The sequence below is a fragment of the Agelaius tricolor genome, unplaced genomic scaffold (genome assembly GCF_023055355.1).
Source record: "Agelaius tricolor isolate 1412-34295 unplaced genomic scaffold, bAgeTri1.0.p SCAF_8, whole genome shotgun sequence".
Classification (NCBI taxonomy): domain Eukaryota; kingdom Metazoa; phylum Chordata; class Aves; order Passeriformes; family Icteridae; genus Agelaius; species Agelaius tricolor.
The window spans coordinates 21,918,703-21,936,036 of record NW_027269268.1 but is presented as its reverse complement, the minus strand read 5'-3'; the positions used below and the strand labels follow the sequence as shown (position 1 = coordinate 21,936,036).

The 17,334-nt window shown below is 43.4% G+C and overlaps 1 protein-coding gene across 3 annotated transcripts; it reads right to left on the bottom strand.

Moving 5' to 3' along the window:
* Positions 1-10,459: 10,459 nt before the first annotated feature.
* On the bottom strand, positions 10,460-16,259 carry NPY2R (neuropeptide Y receptor Y2). Of its 3 annotated transcripts, XR_011679952.1 has the most exons (4): positions 15,982-16,259; positions 14,042-14,120; positions 11,728-12,978; positions 10,460-10,835 (listed from the first exon to the last, which is right to left on the bottom strand). XR_011679952.1 is itself a non-coding variant. In XM_071431931.1 (3 exons), the coding sequence occupies exon 3, from the start codon at positions 12,940-12,942 to the stop codon at positions 11,785-11,787; it is 1,158 nt and encodes a 385-aa protein (XP_071288032.1). In that variant the 5' UTR covers positions 12,943-12,978; positions 14,042-14,120; positions 15,982-16,258; the 3' UTR covers positions 10,460-11,784. The 3 variants fall into 3 exon arrangements, 2 of the variants coding, with proteins under 2 accessions (XP_071288032.1, XP_071288033.1); XM_071431931.1 differs by having other exon boundaries at positions 10,460-12,978; positions 15,982-16,258; XM_071431932.1 differs by lacking the exon at positions 14,042-14,120 and having other exon boundaries at positions 10,460-12,978.
* Between the last annotated feature and the right edge of the window lie 1,075 nt (positions 16,260-17,334).

Genomic DNA, 17,334 nt, shown 5'->3' with positions numbered 1-17,334 from the left:
TTACAACAAAAGGAAGAATTCAATTTCAGCAAATGTTTTGATCATGTCTGCACATGGAATAATGAAAGAAACCCAAACAATACAGTCTGCTCCTTACTAGAGTCAATAAATGCTATTAAATTGCAAAGAGAAGAATTCACATCTACAGCTGTTTTTTCATGCTTTTTTGTTTACTTTTTCATCTGGTAAACTCTTACTGATCTTATACTGCTGTTGACTCATAGTCAATGTGCTTGTCTGAAAAAAATATCTCCATGTCTCTATTTCACTTGAGCCTGTACCTCTTGTAGATTCCACAGGATCCTATGGTTCTGAAGCTGGCTGCTTACTTTCTGCCAGTTCCAATGATAAAAAGCCCCAGGTCATGGAAAACAAGCACCACTTCATGAACATCTTTGCTGCTGTTCTTTCTTTCAGAAAAAGAAGGAAAAAAACCAAGAAAAAAAGCTTTACCTAAGTTTGACTATTCTCTCTCTCTGTTTCTATGGGAACAAGAACAGATGAAGGAGCAACTGCCAGCCATCAGCTGGATTGCTGAAACTCAAGCCAAGGAAACTGGCTGCTGATGAGGAGCTTCAGGCTTCATTTGGACTGTCCACTGGGTTGCTAAATTTGAAATTTTACAGTGTGGAGAAACAGGGAACTGCATCAGGTTTAAAACCAGTGAAAATAGTTTTTCCCTGGGATCTCTTCAAATCTTGTGACTTCTAGGACAAAGTCAGAATAAAATATTTATTTTTACTAAAAGAAAGAGCACAAATACTAGTAAAACTTCTTGCTCAGGTGATTAAATGCCCTTGAATGTTTTTTCAATTTTCATAACAATACTTAAAAAGGATGGAGATCAGCAGATATCACCATTATCACAGATTGTCAACTCTCAAAAACACTTAGCTGAGTGAAAAGTGTACCTAACAGATATGGAGTTAACAGGCCTGAGAAAAGGCTCTTTTTATTACCCATCCCTGACCACAGCTCTAATCCATGTCTCTGTTACCATTTCACACAGCTGTTCTTCTATAAAACCTGATCTCCTGGCTCTAAGACCTCAACTTCTCCTTTCTATCCCCGTACCGCGTCATTTTGAGCTCTCTTGCAATAAAATCCCCCATCTTCCTGTTATCCCATTTTCAGGCATCTCTGTTTCAATCTCCTACCCAAGACCTTCCAGCCGCCAGTTACTCACCAGCCTTTCTTCCCCTGTGCCCATTGCTGCTGGCAACAGCTGTGGCCACAGCCCTGGCTGCTCTGACTTGCAGAGCCCCTTTCTCCTGTGTCCTCCCTCCTGCCTCAGGAGGGCTTTCAGATGGAGGACACAAGTTGCATTTACCAATAATCCATCCAAACAAAGCTCCAAAGAGATAAAAGTAGGGCAAATAAAAAAATTTGTCATAGTGCTAACATAGTGCATTTCCTTTTATTGCCTCTATCTGAAATTGAGCGTGTGGAAGGGAGAGTTCTTCAGGCTGGTGCCACAATGGGATATAAATGGTCTGAGTATTGCTATGTGCTGTGGAGCTACACTGACCTAATTTATGGCAGCTGAGAATCTGGTCACCAGCTTACATGCCTACTGTTCTGTTTTGCTTTGCTTTGGAAAACATCGAATGGAAGCATTTAGCTACATTTTGTGGTGGCAAAAAAAAGTGTGTAATACAAATTTCTGCATGAAAAACACTTTTCCTTCTTTTCCAATGGCTCACTATCATTTCCAGATATATTTGCCAACATCTGACTTTTTCCTCTCCTTTTAAAATACTGCTCTACTCAAATCAAGCATTGCTCAGGGTGGGGGGAAAAAAGGAGAAGTAAAAGGATAGACAAGTCTCAGTGTTAGGCAACTAATAACTTTGTATTAAACATAGCAAGTAACTGAGGGTAAAATAAGATAAGACATCAGGCTCATCTTTATTTTTTTTCCCCATGAGAAAGAATATTTTGGTCTGGTATAATTTTACAGAGTTCAGTAGAGCTCCTAAGTATGGATTTACAAAGCAATCGTGACCTCAAGTGGCATGCTGTTCATCTGAATAAAATACCTGCCAGTGTACACTAGGACTGAAGCACTCCTGAGTTGCTAGGTGCCACAGTGTTCAGATCCTGCAGGGTCTGCATTAAGTGTTTCCAAGATTATAAACAATGGGAACACATCTATGCCTTAATAGCCCACATCTCCCTTTAGCCAGTCTGCAGCCACATTATGAAAGTATACTAGGAACACTGCCTAGGACCATACTTTTGTAATGAACTGTTTCAAAAATCAATTAAGCTGTGTGTGTTAATGGGAAATGAAAATCCAATGAATTGTTGAACTCTAATAGGCAATTCTCTCTGTGTAGATTTTGTCCTTCTCTAAAGCTGGATGCAGAAACTAGGCTGCTTTTTTGTGTTTAGGGTTGGTTCACCTCTTTCTATCTGAAAAGTGCCTAGTGAAAAACTGAAATCTGCATCAAGCAAAGGTTCTCAGCAGCCTCTGTGAGGATAAGACTCTAAATATGGGTGTATATGACTCTCAGCCATGAAAAAACTCATAAACTCCAATTTCAAATGCTGAGGTGGGTAGGAATAAAGGATGAGAGTGGTCTTGGTTACACACTCAAGCAACCAAAATTATTGCTGAATGTTAAAACCTGACCTCCTGACAGCCAGGAGGAAAATATACAGTAGTGATCAGTGAAGTGCCCCAGGAAATGGAGCAGACCAAAAAACCTGGCTACATGAGGGGCCTTTCCCACTTTTTCAAGAGGGTTATTGTGGTGAGATTCCAAACAGGGGCTACAGACAAATACATGGTTTCTAAAACCCCCATGGAGATACAGAAAGTAGCACCCATTTTTTCCAAGTAACACTGATAAAAGCCACTCTACATTGACATCCTAAGGTGTAGGCTGCAATGTAAGGAAAGAAGTGTGGCAAGATGTGCAAAGTACATGCTTTCCCTTGGCTTTTCTGGATGTTAGTCTTAGAGAGACCTGCAGATGGACAGAGCTCTGAGGGCCCAGTCATTCACACTTGGTGCATCCTCATGGACGAGCCAGGACTTCACCAAGGACAGCAGAGTGTCTGCAAGCTTTCCACCCTGAGAGTGTTCAGCCTGAGTCTGAGAGAATGTATGCTTAATTAGGCTGCAAATTACCCAGGTAAAATGAAGGCCTCCTACTTGGCTGCCTTCCGTCAGAGTGGTAGGACAGGTCCAATGAAATTTCAGTCAGGTGCTGCCAAGCATTCCGGGCAGGTTGTGTGAGCTATGGGCATGTGTGTCTAAAGGTTTATGGTTTATTGGGAGATTTTCAAAGGAATAAAATGGAGTTGGAAGCATAAATTCAAAAGCAACTGTCACCAAAATTTACTTTTCTCTATCTTTCAGCTCTTTTTGTAACACAAAGTTGAACAGTAAGCACATCAGCTGGCAGGAGTTCAGCTATAGATACCAACACCAAGAATCACAACAGTACAAAGATTAGAAGTGCACTTCAGTCTGGCAAAAGCAGTCTTAATAGTTAACCTCTTTCATCTGTTTTTCATCTCAGCAGCTGTGATCCTGGTTAGGTGTAACTTCTGTAGAAAACCATTCATGCAGTTTCTAATCTGAAATCACGAGCACAGGAACAAAAAATGTCATCAGTGCTCTAACATTCCTCATTTTACCTATTCTTCTTTGATGAGTCAGCATTTCCTTTGTTTCAAAAAGCAAGGCTTGCTGTGATAGAGCTGTAGTTCTATCTGCACTATTGGCTCTTTTCCCACTGTTTGAATGTCACTTTAGGTTTTCTGAAGACATAAGGCTGTAAACAGACCATGAAGGATTGTCACTTGTAGATCCCAAGAGGAATATCTCTTCTGTAGCAAACTGGGTGGGAAGATGGGCAACCAAATGTGAAAGGGGAGGTATTCAGGGATGCTGTATAATTCTGCCAGAATCACACACAAAGGCCTATGTATTTTATGTATTTTGTTTACCAGGATCCTCCCCTTTCAGCAGCAGAGCCTGCACTATGAGCACCTGTTTCCAGCAGAAGGGACAAGCAACTTCCTGTGTAACAGGACAAAACAGGTAAGCAAAGTGTCTTCTTGAGCCAAAGTTCAGTATTTTTCAAGTCACATGACTGCCTCATCCTGCCATCTTGTCCTGTCAAGCACCCATGCAGGACTTTCTGCTGCTTTATTAATGCTAAATTACTGGGCTTTGCATAGCTATTTGAAGAATCATTAGTTTGGGGTTTTATTCAGAAATCAAGATTTAAGCATTATGCAGCCAAATACTCTAATTTCCTTCATAGTAGTACCAAGCTTTCCATATACATATAATCTCACAAAGAGAGAGAGAAAAATTTTCTGGTATCACCCACATTATGTCTCAGAGAAGTAGCAAACTGAACACCAAAAATGATGAATTGGATTTTTTTTTTTATGAACTGGAAGAGCTATATTCTACCATAGGAAAGCCAGAGAAGCTAGAAATTAGCTGTATCATACATATGCAACAGATGCTTATGACATTATGAAGTGTTCCAGGAGTTTGTCAGGAACAGATAAATAATAAACACAAAGTAGACATTGCTACATGCTCTTATAGCCCAAGATAGAAGAAGAGATAAGGAGAGATACTACACAGTAGTTTATCAAGAGTAAGATAAAATACCATTGGGTTTTACAGCTAACTTAAGAGTCAGAAAGGCAGCTTTTTCTGAGGTTTTAAATCAGAAATTCATGGCACAGGCACAAGTACTAAGAGGGGAAGCATGATGAATGGCATAGATAAATCAGAAAGCATATTTTCAGGGAATATTGCAAGCTTAGGCTTTTGAATAGCAATTATGGAGAGCATGATTTTTCATTTCAATTTATGTCCTGGTAATCAATTATACACTGAGCTGGATATAAGCCCTTTTGCTGCCCCATTAGAAGAAAACAAGCAAATAAAATAAGGATTCTGAATGCAATGAGTTCTCTTCCTCTCTTTTCTCTACCTTTGATTCCAGTTATCTGAGATAACCATGGAATTTTAACTTGGAAAAAAGCAAACTTGCTATGCACAGTGAGAATGACTTTATTACAGCTTCACCCTTGCATAATTTTTAGTTCTACTTCTACTCGTCCTTGCAATCATTCCTCTGGCTTAATATGCCTTGTGAGAGATCTCAACACTGAATACCATAGTATATCCCTAACACTGAATTTTCACCTGTCACCTACAGAAGCAGGAATTAAACTGGAAGAGGTTTCTTGATTCCTGCACATCATACTGGCCTGAACAAGTTCTGTGTGGTTCTGTACAAGCATCTTCCTCATGCTGTGGTGACAGAGGAGAGGTTTGCTGCTGCACACCCTCATCCCACCACGGCTGCACCCAGCTCTGTCGTAAAGTATTTCTATTTTGCAAAACCACCCATCAGCCAGTGTTAGTGTCAGTACAAGAACATTAACACTTCTTATCTGTAAAACATTTTTCCCCATGGATCTTCATGCCAGTTCAGTTCTGCAATGAGCAGTACAGCTGATGGAGGCACAGAGAAGAAAGGCACTGCCGAAGTGCCAGTCTACCACCACTCACTTCATGTATTAATGTGAAGTGGCCATCAGCTTTTGGTGCCTCAGGCCCCCTCAATGCTCCAGAGAGTGGGAGGTACAAGACCAAGTTTTAATCAGAGCTAAGGATGGGCTCCCTGAGAGGAATTGTCACAGCAACCCTGTCATCACTCATGCCCTCAGTGACCCTGTGACAGGGAGAGTTCCACGTGCTCAGTCCAAGGGTACCTGTGAAACACTTTCTGTCAGCTCTGTTTGAGAGCTTCTCTGGAAGCTGGGCTACACTGACCTGGAGAGGCAGCAGACATGTGGCACTTGCACACTTACAACCTGTGGAGCTGTCTACTTTAGAGCGTAACCAGGATGAAGGATGCTGCCAAATGCAACGTGCTGCTTTGTCCTCACAGCAGCATAAACCAAGATTCCAAGCACTGAAAAACTGAAAAATATTTCCTCAGCTCAGGATTCTGGGAGCAATCCTCAGAATCCACTGGGAAATGGTATCTTGGCCTCAGGTTTGATTTGGTGAGCAGCTGTAGCCATGCTCTGCTGAGATGGGCTTGCCCCAAGCCAGAGTGCAATGAGAGCAAGGCTGGCTGTTTCACCACCTTGGCTACCTTAAATAGATTACTAATTCACAGTACTGCCAAAAAACTTTAAAATCCAGCTGTCTACAAATAACTGATTTTGAAGGATGATAATAAATAGGAGAATTGTCCTAAATTTCTCTTTTTCTATGCAAACTTGAAAGGATAAAAAATAGTTTGACCCAATAAATGTGTAAGCATGGATTCTGCTGTTGAAGATATCATGCATAGCAGAGTTAGTAGATTATGAGGGTTGTGAAGCATGCAAATAAAAGTCTGTTTCATATAAACTCCAGTTGTGCAATTCAGCTGCAAGTCCAAGAGGCAAACTACAGCCTTTTCTCCTATGCAGATCAGCAAAACAAAAATTATAATCACGTTTTCGAGCTACACTGTGCCTCCATCCATCCCTCAGATACCCAATTCCACTGTCTTCAAGTTTTAGTGTTTGAAGCTCTCTTGCTTCCACAGGAGCTCAGTGAAGTCTGAGAGGGAAAAGATTTTAATACAAGCACCATTTTTTTCATATATCCCATCTGAAATGAGCTTATGAGGAGCTTGTATGCATTATTCATCCCATATCCTGGCTAGAATTAATAACACATCCATTGCTTCTGATACCTTATCAGTACAGAGCTGTTCAGCTGTATTGCATTTAGGTGGAGTAATGTACACATCCGGGTTTACTGGCTCGAGAACATGATGTGAGTTCTAAGGCTCAAACAATCACAGGAATTTCTTCTGAAAGTTCCTCAGTTTCCCTGGGCAACGCTGTCCCTCGTACATATGTCTTCATTTGGCCTGGTTTCATTTCTACACGTTTCTCTCACTGGTCTGACTAAAGGAAGAACAAAAGTCTATAAATCAATGACATCTTCACTAGCCTCGTTTTTGCTCTCTCTTTCTTTCTTCTTGAAGCAGCAGCTCATCCTGTGATTTTCTTACCATCCTGTGACTTTCTTACTTCTCCAGCTTTACCAGCCTCAGAGTTCTTCACTACACTTGTACTAATTTCCTTTAAAATGACAGCCAATTGGAAATATGAAAATCACTACTGATTGCATAAATAAGCATTTGTACCGCAGTACACAGGTCTTTAGCGAAACCAATCTTGCATGGATTTACATACATCTTGTAGCTTTTCAGGGCAAAGAACCTGTAATTTGGCACAAAGTAGTTTCCCTATTGTGGAGTGGCATTTATAATGACAGTATTAGGTAAATAACTCAGGCATCCAAAGACAAAATTCATGCCTTAATGTCCTGATCTGGATTAAAGTAAGAAAATCCTAGAGAGAGTTTAGAAACTATGAAGCAAAGAAATGGATTATACTAATCACTGAATTCAGTGATTTTTTTGTGGTCTGACAGATGAAATGCAGGTAGTGTTTTCCATTCTGTTATTACTCTTAGTGTTATCTAACTTATTAGTATGTTGACAAGGTATGTATGTCCATTGCACATTGTATAGAAGCAGGGTTATTCAGACAGACAACTATTTTCTACACACTTATTCTACAGAACAACTTTTGCACAGCTCTGACGTACAATTTATATATTAATAGATATGCATATTAAACCCATTTGCTGTCAGGGCTTAGTCCTTTTATTTTAACTGCTTATGGCCTCAAATTATGGCCTCAAATCTATTTTTTTCTCACATTAACAATCTGAGAAAATCTTTCTGTTCAGTCATAGGGAGCAGCCCTGAGTGGAGGTCACAATTCTCAGTGAAGGCTATTTACTCACAGGGTCAGTGAGAGGCTTCAGCACTGTCCCCACTTACCAAAACCTCATCTTCACTGGCTTCCCATAAAACCCTAGCAAGCTCACTCAGTACTGCTTCTCCACTTGTAGGCCCTTGCTGTACCCTGTACAGGCAATGTGACTTTAGAACTTGTCCAGAAGCAGCAGAGCGCTGTGCTCTCCTCCGAGGCAAGCCCATGACAGCCTCAGGAAAGTGCACGAGTGCAGCTCTTCTGCCTCCAGGCTTGAGGTGCCCTGCTAGAGCTGGGAGAGCACAGAGCTGCAGCTGCACCTATGGAATAACCTGATGCTGTTGAGTCAGGGAGGGAAAGAAAGACTCCAGTCTCCAGGTGGATCAGAAGGGAAAGGCATTTAATGAAAGTAGTGGGTCTTTTATAATGTGACTCGCTAAGGTGATACTGGATTGGTCTCAAAGTAGAAACATCTCACTCTGTTGGTGACTATGAATAGCACACTCTGGAGAACCATATCTATAACAGCCACAGAGAGAGAGATAATAATTGTTTTAATTTTTCCTCTAAGATTCCCAGGCTTGGCCTGGGAGAAATTATCTCTGTTCTTTCTTCAACTGAACTGAGAATATCCACAATAAGGGACCATTCAGGACTGCGCTGCTGCCAGAGACTGGAGGCACATTTTTGCCAGTAAAACTTGCAAGGCATCAAAACATCTTCTTCCACGGAGGCCAAGAGAAAATTGATAACCAGCTAGGATCCTACATCACATCTGATGGCATCTATGTGGTGGATAGATCTCATTTCTGTAATATCAAAGATCAGCATAGCACTAGTCCCAGTGAGCTCATCCTGCCTGTGCTGCAGTATCTTTATAATAGATGTACTCATGGAGGATAAGGGAGGAGGCCTAGCCTAAATTGTCTGTATCTGTTCTGATATCCTTGTCCCTGAACCTGAGTGCCATGCAAAGGTCATAAGTTCCTGCCCATAAAACCATGATATTCAATGTTTAATTGAACAATAGAACAGCTCTAAAAAGAAATACTTTGCTGCCTGAGGAGAGGCTGCAGTGTGCTGGCTCAGTCACACTGATGAGAACTGAGGTACGTTAGTTCAAATTCTTGCTCTGAACCACTGATGACATTTCCTTTTGGATGGGATGCCCTGCTGCCCACTAGCAAATTATGCAATGGGTGAATGCTGCTGTTATTCTTTGGCTTTGTATGAAACCTGTACCTAAGCAACAGGAAAAGAATATAATGCCTTAAAAATATCATTAAAGCATTAATAGGTGAATGGGGAGACCTGGATCCTGGTTCCTATTTCAGGCAAAACAGAATGTCCCCTGCAGACTTCTCAGTCCAGTGGTCAGATATTGCTTACAGGTTCACTTTCCCTTACAGGGAAATGGGGATGAACCCTGAATTCCCAGATCCTTCTGACAGCTGGAATTTGGGGAAACCCTGAGGGATATTGCTACATCATTGCTTTTGATGATAAAATGCTGTGTTTTCCTAGGAACATCCCTAGTGATGGGTACTAAAGTGTGTAGCTGTGCTCATGCATGAGCCAGGTCCCAGGAGTGACTAAGCAATGCAAGAGGCATACGTCAGTGATGGCTCTTCCACATCCCTTCTTCAAGTGCCAGTGGGAAAATCCACATCTTGAGTGGGACACTGTGCATGGGTTTTTTACCCTGAAGCAGGCACTGACCAAGGCACCACCTCCACAAGGCAGAGAGGAAAGCCTTCCAGTAAACTAGTACACCAGTTCTGGCTCAGCATGATGGCTGCAGAGAAAGCTCAGGAAGCCATAAAATAAAGATGCCATGAAATAAATGGAAAGATTATTTGTAATTAATTGCTCTTATACAGGATGATGTAAAGCAGACTTAAAATTACAGAGAATTAGTCTGGCAATTGTAGATTTTGCACACACTGTCATGGTTACTTCAAAACTGTCTATACACCACACTCTAACAGGCTTAAAGGAGTTGAAACAGAACTTTTAAATCATTTGTGTTTCAAATAAAGGAGGCTATTTGTAGTAATAATACTTTTGATGAAGGGTTCAGAGTCAAGTGATACATGTGATTGATGTCCATAATAATTGCACACTTCTATAATCCTTCCTCACCCGTAAGAGTTTTACATTTTGGATATTATTAATATTCAGATAAAAATAACTTGTGGGCAATATCATGTCCTGAACATGGTGAAGAATTAATCTATTTTTGTACAACTGTTTAAGAATGATGGATACTTTTTTCTGCTCGAGTAAACACTAGCTAATTCTCTAGACCTCCCTTTTCTGCTCATGAAAATCCAAGTCGAAATGATTTCATGGATATTTAAAGGATGGTGTCAGATACTGAATACACAAAGATGAATTTCTCCACTTGATAAAGACCTGATACCATTCATTACATTGCAAACATTTCAGCACTGGAGTTTTATTGGGTTTTAATTTGTAAGAGAGAACATAATGAATTTAGGAATAAAAAAAATTCAAGGAAAAAATGAGGCTGCTGAAATGTAGGCATCAAACTAGACTTCAAGTGAAAATATCACACTTGTTTTTATTCTAGATAAGCAACAGGGCAGCTGGGAATAAACACGGATTGAAATTTTCTTCATCTCTTTAATGAGTTCAAAGAGGCTTAACAAAGACACAGAAGAGTTGAACATTGCTGTGTACAACATGGTAAACAGATTAAAATTTTATACCTGAGCAAAAAAAGGAATTTAGCTATTAACTACGGCATGCAGAATAACTGATAAGTTATCACATAAACATAGCATACTGTTATTAGGTTACAGTCATTCAGATGTTCTTAATTTTCACAAAGGCTAAAGATGGAAAAAGCTCTGAGTCGAGATGAATATGTGACATAAAACCACAATAAGGAAAAGCACTTTACCATCTAGCAGCCTTTCCAGAGGATCAGAATTATCTGCTGTTTTATTATCCAGGCAGAAGCAGCCACAATTCAAAGCCTGTGGAGTTAATAACACATTAGACATTTAAGCAGGTCCTGAAAATGAAAATATTAGCAGTTTATGAAGTGCTCACAGAAGACCTGAGCCTGCATTCCCTGCCCTCAAATGCCACTTTGAAGCACTGCATTTGTGAGCTGTTCCCAGAGCAGAATGAAAGGCAGGAATCTGCAGGGAATGACTGATCAAGTCACAGGCTCGTGATTTTCTCACCAGCATAAACTCCAATTCTTAAGGGATGACTTTTTACCCCATTCGATTGGCCAAAACCCACATTCTATTTTATGTAGAAACTTGACCTTTCCTCTCACTGAATCCAGTATTTGGGTGGGTTTTGTTTCTCTTTTCTTTTCTGTTTTCACCACCTAATCTATTTCAAATGCTCTGGCTTGAAATAGTCTAGCACAAGTCAAAAAGAAGTAACATATTTCTCTTTTTAATTCCCTTGTCTTTGCAAAAGATGCCTGTAGGAGAAAAGGGGCCTGAAAAGTTTGAGGTTTAACCAACACAGATTCTCCCACCAGACATGTTTCTTTCTCCTGGCAGACTTCTGCACTCCCTGATTTTCACATCAAATATAAAAACTACCCACTCCCACCACCAATATTCCTATGCTACAAATCAGCCATTTGCCTTCCTCCAGCAAAACCAACAAACCCTGCACTTGTCATTTAGACTTGACAAGAAGATATGGGAGGGATGGAGTAGTTTTATATTTACCCTGTTAGAGACAGCCATAAACTAAGCCTCTCCCTTTTACTTTCTTGCAGTTGTATATTTACATACTCTTGGCATCAATCAACTCCCCTCAAATCCTAATACCTGCCTTGACTTTCCTGCTACTGTTCTTTCACCATTTATGAATAAAACTATGCATTGAAAATGCATGTACCAAAATGGGTTCATCCCTTTGTCCACAACACTCATTTCTTCTTTACAGTCAGACATCTTAGACATTGGTAGGTTGCGTGAAAGAGTCCCCAGGGAACTGAATCCTCTTGGCTTCTAGCTTCTTCCTGGCTTTGAAAGCTGCTGATACTTCGGGGTGGATGGAGTCCAGCCGCTGCTCACACTGGAAGGCCGTGAGGAAGGCCGTCCTGTAGTTGTTGTTCATCCAGCCATAGAGGAGGGGGTTAGCAAACGTGGAGCACATGGCAATGACATGGAACACCGTGTAGATCAGTTTGTACTCTTTCAGGTCTAACACCTGACTGTCAATGTCACTGACCAGCTGGAAGGTGTGAAAGGGCAGCCAGCTGACAGCGAACACCACAACCACGCACACCAGCATCTTGGTGGTTTTCCGGCGCCGGTGGTGATAGTGGTCATTCCCTGCCCCGGGGCTAACGTGGTTCTTGAGCTTGGTCCAAATACGGATGTAGGCATAGGAGATGACTGCCAGAGGCAGAACATACTGGATCAGGAGCATGGAGATGCTGTAGATGGTGCCATAGTTGAGCTGACCCTCCCCTGGCCACTTCTCAGAGCAGACAACAATCTTGAAGTCAGGAATGATCTCAATCAATGAGTATTCACGGAAGATGGCCAGAGGACTTGCCAACAGGGCACTGACTGCCCAGGCAACTCCTATAATCAGGAAGCTGATCCGCTTAGAGATTCTGCTTTCCAAGTGGTAGACGATGCAGCGGTGACGATCCAGAGCGATCACAGTCAAAGTGACAGTGGACACGTGGACAGCAAGGGCCTGGGCATAGGGCACCAGGTGGCACAACACTGGGCCCAGCTTCCATTCGCCCAGGAGCGTATAAACCAAAGTGAAGGGCAAGCACAGAGTGTTCACCAGCAGGTCAGCCACTGCCAGGTTGGCAATGAAGAAGTTAGTCACTGTGCGCATGCTCTTGAACTTGATGATCACGTGGATCACGAGGGAGTTTCCAATCACTCCCAGCAGGATGATGGAGCAGTAGGCAAAGATAAGAATTATCTGTACTTCAACAAGTGTTGTGCTGTCCTTCAGTTCTGGTTTAGGGTCCAGAGCCAATTCATTGAGTGGTGTGGTGTATCTTGTCAAGTACAGCTTAGTGAACAGCTCCATTTTCATTTCATCTGTCTGGTTGTCCTCACCTACTGCTTCCAGGGGCCCCATCCTCGCAGCAGCCTGGTCTAAGCCACAGAGCTGCCCCTGAAAACAAAACAGTACAAGAACAAGTGGAGAAATTGGTCCACATGGGCTAAGACAAGAAGCAAAGAGCTAAAGCTACATCTCTTTCCTAACCCACATGCTACATTGCAGGATTAAGAGAAGATCTGGCTTAATATATTTGAATTCTCTTGCCCTTACATTTTGAAGGCTGATCCAGTAATATTATTTAGGCATGACTCCTGCTGAAAATTGGAACAGATTTCAAAAGCATTCCAATGACAAAGTTTGCCTAAGTAAATGCAGAAGGATTAAGATCCTGCTGGGCAGCATATAATTTTTTTTACAATCCACTACATAAAACTAGTGCTTATTTAGCACAAATCTTCCAGTAATATCTATGGGAATTCTACATGGAACAGCACCATCCAGACTGTTATTAGCATAATAATCTTCCAGCTTTTCCTTAATGAAAAGTGTTTCCTTTAAATAGTTACTAAATTCTAAAACTAATACAGGTTTATGCCCTTCCTTAACATCAGTGAGCTAATTGCTGGGATCTTTCTTTAAGAAACTTTGTTTTACAATAGTTTGTACCATGAGGCAAATAAAAAATACCACTGAAACGGAATGGAAATAATAGCATTTCTTTGAAATGACAGCATAACTTATTCGTGCTGAAATCAATTCAAGAAACAATTGAAACACAGTTATACATGATATTTCCTTTCTGTGTGATGTTTCAGAAAACAGAGCTCCTTGGAGGCTGCCAATCAGGCATTCACTTCTGACTGCAGCCATAGCGAAGAGCAAATCATTCCCCTCCTGAACTCAGTAAGAATTTCACCACTGGCATAAAAATCACTATTTTTTCCCTTCCTTACACAGCTGAGCCAAATTCTGTGCTACCCTAAGACTTTGGTAGGCACAATATATGAATGGTTTACAATCAGCTGCTGACTTGGACTTCAGTCCAATGTAAAAAAGTACATGTCCCCATGAAAACTGCCCAGAGCATGGGGGGCATGCTAACCAAGAACCGAGAACCTGGCCTTTCCTTGGCCTGGGAAAAGAATAAGAAATTACCAGTGCCAAGCAAACTTACCAATAAAACACCACTGTTTGCCACCAAGGGGAAAGGCAGCCCTGAGTTATTTACTCGACTTCCCCGTTCATTACCTTCCCTAAGGAAAGCAAACGTAGAGAAGAAATGTCACTTTCTTGCCATCGAGTGTTACACATTGCTTAGCCCTTCCCAAATTCAAGTCTGCCTAAAGAAACAGCTATTGATGTGTTTGGGTGAACATGGCTCTTAAAAAATTCTTGTTCTTTTTTGATCAGCTCCATTCAATTCCTTCCATCTTCAGAGAAACATTTCACAGAGGAAATGAGGTCCCTTCAGAGGAACAGAGGTCCATTTTCATCCCTACCTCTGTTCCCAGTAACTATCAGTGACTGACATCCTTCAGTATGGTTTCCAAACTGAGAAAGGAGTGTTGGCTACCAGCAGGAGACTGAACACTTTTTGCTTGCTTCTATCCCGCACAACACATCCCAAAGAATTTCTCAGGGCAAGCTATTTTGCAAAAGAAGCAGATCAACTGCATGAGTAGAAAGGCATTTTTCTCCCAGCTAAACAGGTCAGAATTATGCCATACTGTTTAGTCTACATTAATTCAACAATTAATAGTGTAAGCCTGAGAGGTGAAGCACCACAAGACATGTAGCTGAGATGTGCCAGCTGCTCATACTAGTGTACATCACTGATTTTAGCAGTATAATCGGTGCTCAACTGCTAGCCTAAGCCTAGGGGATTCCTTATCAATACACCTTTAGTCCACCAGGTTAGAAATGTGAGAGACCCACCACAATTTGCACAGTCATGGCTATGCAGAATTGAGAACTGTGATGAGCACTTTCCTTTGACCCATTCCTACACCTAGGAATTACTCTTCCATACATAATTACAGTAGAGATTTGGTGAGTTCCCAGGACTGTCAGATGCTTCAAAATCTCATAATTTTTTTCAATGCAGGTAATGTCTACACATCAGTAGAAAGGTGAGAGGGCTGACAAATATAAATTCTTTCCCTTCTTTGCCCTAAATCCAGGCTCAGCCAAAAAACATAGCTTCCCTTTCTTCCCAAAAGTAGTTTCACCCATTTCTCTAGTCCCTGACTTTCTGTTGATTCCTTTTTGCAACTCCTTCTTTTTAGCAAAGCCTTCTCTTGCTCTGACACTTTTATTTTATTTGTTACTGCCCTATTCAGGCTGATGAAAGATGCTTTGGTCTTGTCAATAAGACAAAGCTGAGGGAGAAATAAAGGACAACCACGGTTTAAAAGAGGAATGAGCTCGTGTGTCATCAAGTGATGAAATAAACTGGACAAGTTTGACGTGGTTGGTGGGACAGTTCTGTGGGCAAGATATCAATTGCTTTCAAAAAATGGGGATAAAACTGAGGTGACACTCCAGATAGTGTTTGACAGGACCCTTTCTGCTCTTTTTTTTTGGGATAAACTCTCCAGGTGATAGCATTTACTTGCACACCTTGCATACTGCACCACACCGGGGCTTTTTTCCCATTTTTCCCCCCCAGCAGCCAGATCCTCATGGTCAGGCACCAAATTGCATCTAACTTTCGGCCGAGAAAGGCCCAAAGAGGATTTACACGGGTTCTGAGAGCAAGTAAGCAGAAAGGGCAGAATACGTGATTACATTAGCAAGCAGCATTCCCATCAGGACCGCAGTGCCTGCGCTGGGGAAGGGGCTGGGGTTGCCGGCGGCGCAGCTGGCAGCAAACGCGCCTCTGGGATGCGGCTCCGCTTCCCTCCCGGCCCCCGGTGCGCTGCTCCCGGCGGGAGATACCCATGCCGGGCGGGGAGACACCTGTCCCGGGGACAGACACCCATCCCGGGGGGAGACACCTATCCCGGGGACAGACATCCGTGCCCGGGGGCAGACATCCGTGCCCGGGCGCTGAGGGGATCCCGCCGCCGCCGCGCCGTGCCGGGAGCGCCGCTCCGTCCCCCTTCCCGTTCTTACCTTCCTCTCGCCCCGAGCAAGGCGAGCGAGGCACGGCCGGCTGCTGCCCGGGAGCCGCTGTGCCAGGGCAGGGCAGGGCGGGGAGCGGAGCCCTCGCTCCGCAGCGGGGCGGCTGCCCCGGTTCCGCCGCCCGGCTCGGCTCCCGCCGCTCTCCCCTCCCGGGCGGCGGGGCCGCAGCGCCGCTCGCCCCGTACAAAGTTTGGAGGCGGCGGCGGCGGCCCCCGCACGCCGGGAGGGCGGCACGGGCGGGGCGGCCCCGCCGCCGGGGAAGGGCTCGGGCGGGGCGCGGCGCCGGCTCCGCCCGCCGGGCTCCGGGCTCCGGGAGCGGGGAAGGCGGCGGGCAGCGCGCTCGGGATGCGCCGCGTTCGGGATGTGCCGGCTGTCCCGCACCCGGGATGTGCCGGCTGCCCCCCGTTCGGGATGTGCCGGCTGCCCCCCGCTCGGGATGTGCCGGCTGCCCCCCGCTCGGGATGTGCCGGCTGCCCCGCACCCGGGATGTGCCGGTCGCCCCCCGCTCGGGATGTGCCGGCTGCCCCACGCTCCGGAACCAGCGGTGGCAGCGCTGCCGGCCTCAAGCAGGGATTTGGAAAAAGAGGGAGTCGTGCCAGACCCGAGCCGGTGTACGTGCCGCACACCCGAGCCTGCTCCCTAGCTTTCCCAGTGCCCGAGATGCCTTCTGGGGCAGCATAAAGAGGATGCCTTTGCTCCGAACAACTGCTGAAATCCTTGCTTACAAACACCGCAGCTTGCACAGATTTTCTGAGCCTCAAATGTGGTTGCCAGAACAGGTGTAAGGATGAATAAAGCATTTACATATTCTGTCAAGAACAAAATAAAATATTTCATATTTATTTACAAGGCTGGAAAGGTAAAGACAACAGCTGCTGCTTTTATTTGGTTCTATACCAATAACCTTTCAAAACAGCTCTCCTGCCAGCCAGCTTGAAAGAGAACTAGTGCCAGTCAGCATTGCTGTGCCTCTGATAGGGTCCAGCTGACATTCAAGGGACTGTCTCCTCAGTGCCCTAAATCTGGGGGACCTGATTTACCAAAATGTGCTTCAGCCCTGGTCATAGTTCCCTAGAATAGGAACTAGGAGACTGCTTTCTCTATGGCTGCTAGCACTGATTCTTAAACAATTTTCTTCCCAAACTTTGCAGAAGCTGTTCTCCCGAATAGGAATACTCCTTTACTTCCTGTCACTTAGGTAAATTTGCATTCATACTTAAGGTAGTTTTAGGGATCAGCAACATTTTCTTCCCTTTTCTGCCATCTTTTTCTTCGAAAGGAGACTCGGTACAAAACCATTTCCCTTGTCAAAGGTAATGCTCAATAAATAATATACCCTTATCT